Source organism: Propithecus coquereli, unplaced genomic scaffold (genome assembly GCF_000956105.1).
Source record: "Propithecus coquereli isolate 6110/MARCELLA unplaced genomic scaffold, Pcoq_1.0 Scaffold148, whole genome shotgun sequence".
Lineage (NCBI taxonomy): Eukaryota > Metazoa > Chordata > Mammalia > Primates > Indriidae > Propithecus > Propithecus coquereli.
Window position 1 is genome coordinate 2,989,179 of NW_012139191.1, and position 1,951 is coordinate 2,991,129.

Consider the following 1,951-nt stretch of genomic DNA (forward strand, 5'->3'; position numbering starts at 1 on the left):
TGAAAAAAAGACATGAACAGAAGTTTGTCAAAAGAAGATAGACAAATGGCCAATAAACATATGAAAAAATGCTCAATGTCACTAATTATCGGGGAGTTGCAAATTAAAACTGCAATGAGATATCATCTTACCCCTGTTAGAACCGCTTTTATTAAAAAGCCCAAAAGCAATACCTGCTCGCATGGATGCAGAGAGAAAGGAATGCTTATACACCCTTGGTGGGACTGCAAACTAGTACAACCTCTATGGAAAACAGTATGGAGATTCCTCAAAGAACTAAAAGCAGACCTACCATTTGATCCAGTAATCCCACTACTCAGTATTTACCCGAAGGAAAAGAAGTCATTTTATCAAAAAGACACCTGCACTTGAATGTTCATTGCAGCACAATTTACAAGTGCAAAGATGTGGAATCAACCCAAGTACTCATCGATTCATAAGTGGATTAACAAAATGTGGTATGTGAATACTATGGAATACTATGATGAATACAGCGATGAAGAAGGATGAATTCAGGCCTTCTGCAACAATTTGGATGGGACCGGAGACCATTATCCTAAGTGAAGTATCTAAAGAATGGAAAAACAAACACCACATGTACTCTATTATATTGGAACTACCTATGAGCACACATGTGCACAGAGAGAAGTAAAACTCAGTGGAAATTAAGCAGGGAGGAAGGCGGGTGGAGGGGATGGGAGAAACCTACTTAACAGGTACAACGAACACTATCTGGGTGATGGACACACTTATAGCCCTGACTCAAGAATTACAAAAGTGATCCACGTAACCAAAAGCATCTGTACCCCTGTAATATTTTGAAATTTAAAAAAAACATAAAAAATAGACTAAAATTGAATCTAACCATGAGAAAATATCAGACAAACCCAAATTAAGTACACTCTACAAAATAAGTAAACAACATTCACAAAAATGATGAGGTCCTAAAAGAAAAGGAAAGACTGAAGAAAAAAATTGAAGCAGACTAAGAAAACAAAATATTTAAATGCAATGAGGATTCTGGATTGCATTCTGAAACATTACAAGACTACTGGTGTAAAAACTAGTGAAATTCAAATAAATCCTACACTTGACTTAGTCAATAGTATTGTACCAAGATTAACTTTAAAGTATACCATAGCTATGTAAAATGTTAACCTAAGGGGAGACTAGATGAAGAGCACATGGCAACTCTCTGTAGTATGAAATTATTTCAAAATTTTAAAAAGCTGAAAAACCAAATTGTTCAATTTCCCATTTCTTTACTGAAATTGTTATCATAAACATGTAAAAATGTCATCTACAGTAAAACATTAAAAGTATACAGTTCGGAGAATAAAAAGTAAAAACCAAATGGTTAAGAATACGATATGCAAAGTGACTTTTACATAACATCTATAATATGAGATCACTTACTTGATAAATTTTAAAAGTTGGTCAGTTATCTTTTTAGCTGATCTTGCAATTACACTCTCAGGTTCATTAAATGTTCTGGCATTATGTTCTATATATCTGACTTCCCAAATTAATGCAGACAGCCTCCTTTCAAAATAAAGTAAGCAATTTAGGGCTTAGAAAATGAAAAGACAGGGAAAAAAAAAAAAAAAACCCCACCTCGGCATATGAATTTAAACCAGCATGATGTTAATTACACCATAACTGCAAAGTTATAATGAATAACCTTCTAATGCTGTCAACTTGATCACAGTCATAAGCAACTATATTGGATGCTGAAGTGCAGAAAATAACTTAAAAACCAAAATTTTAACAAATTATTAAATCACATACAGAAAACCAACAAAGCAACCATCCCTTTCAAACTGCCTTTGAAGCTGCTGAAACTCAATGAAGAAAATATGTTAAATATAATATCATCAACCTAAGAGAGTCAATTTCACTGTCAACTGGCAAAGTGGTTTCTGATTTGAATGCACATTCCAGTGTTTCGTTA

At 33.7% G+C, this 1,951-nt stretch overlaps 1 protein-coding gene across 1 annotated transcript in view; it reads right to left on the reverse strand.

The window, feature by feature from the left end:
* LOC105806862 (bromodomain and WD repeat-containing protein 1-like) overlaps positions 1-1,951 on the reverse strand; it is a 61,077-nt gene that overhangs the window by 31,259 nt on the left and 27,867 nt on the right. Inside the window, exon 10 of the mRNA XM_012640074.1 lies at positions 1,417-1,542. Coding sequence (XP_012495528.1) covers positions 1,417-1,542 — 126 coding nt within the window. The remainder of the gene's footprint in view (positions 1-1,416; positions 1,543-1,951) is intronic.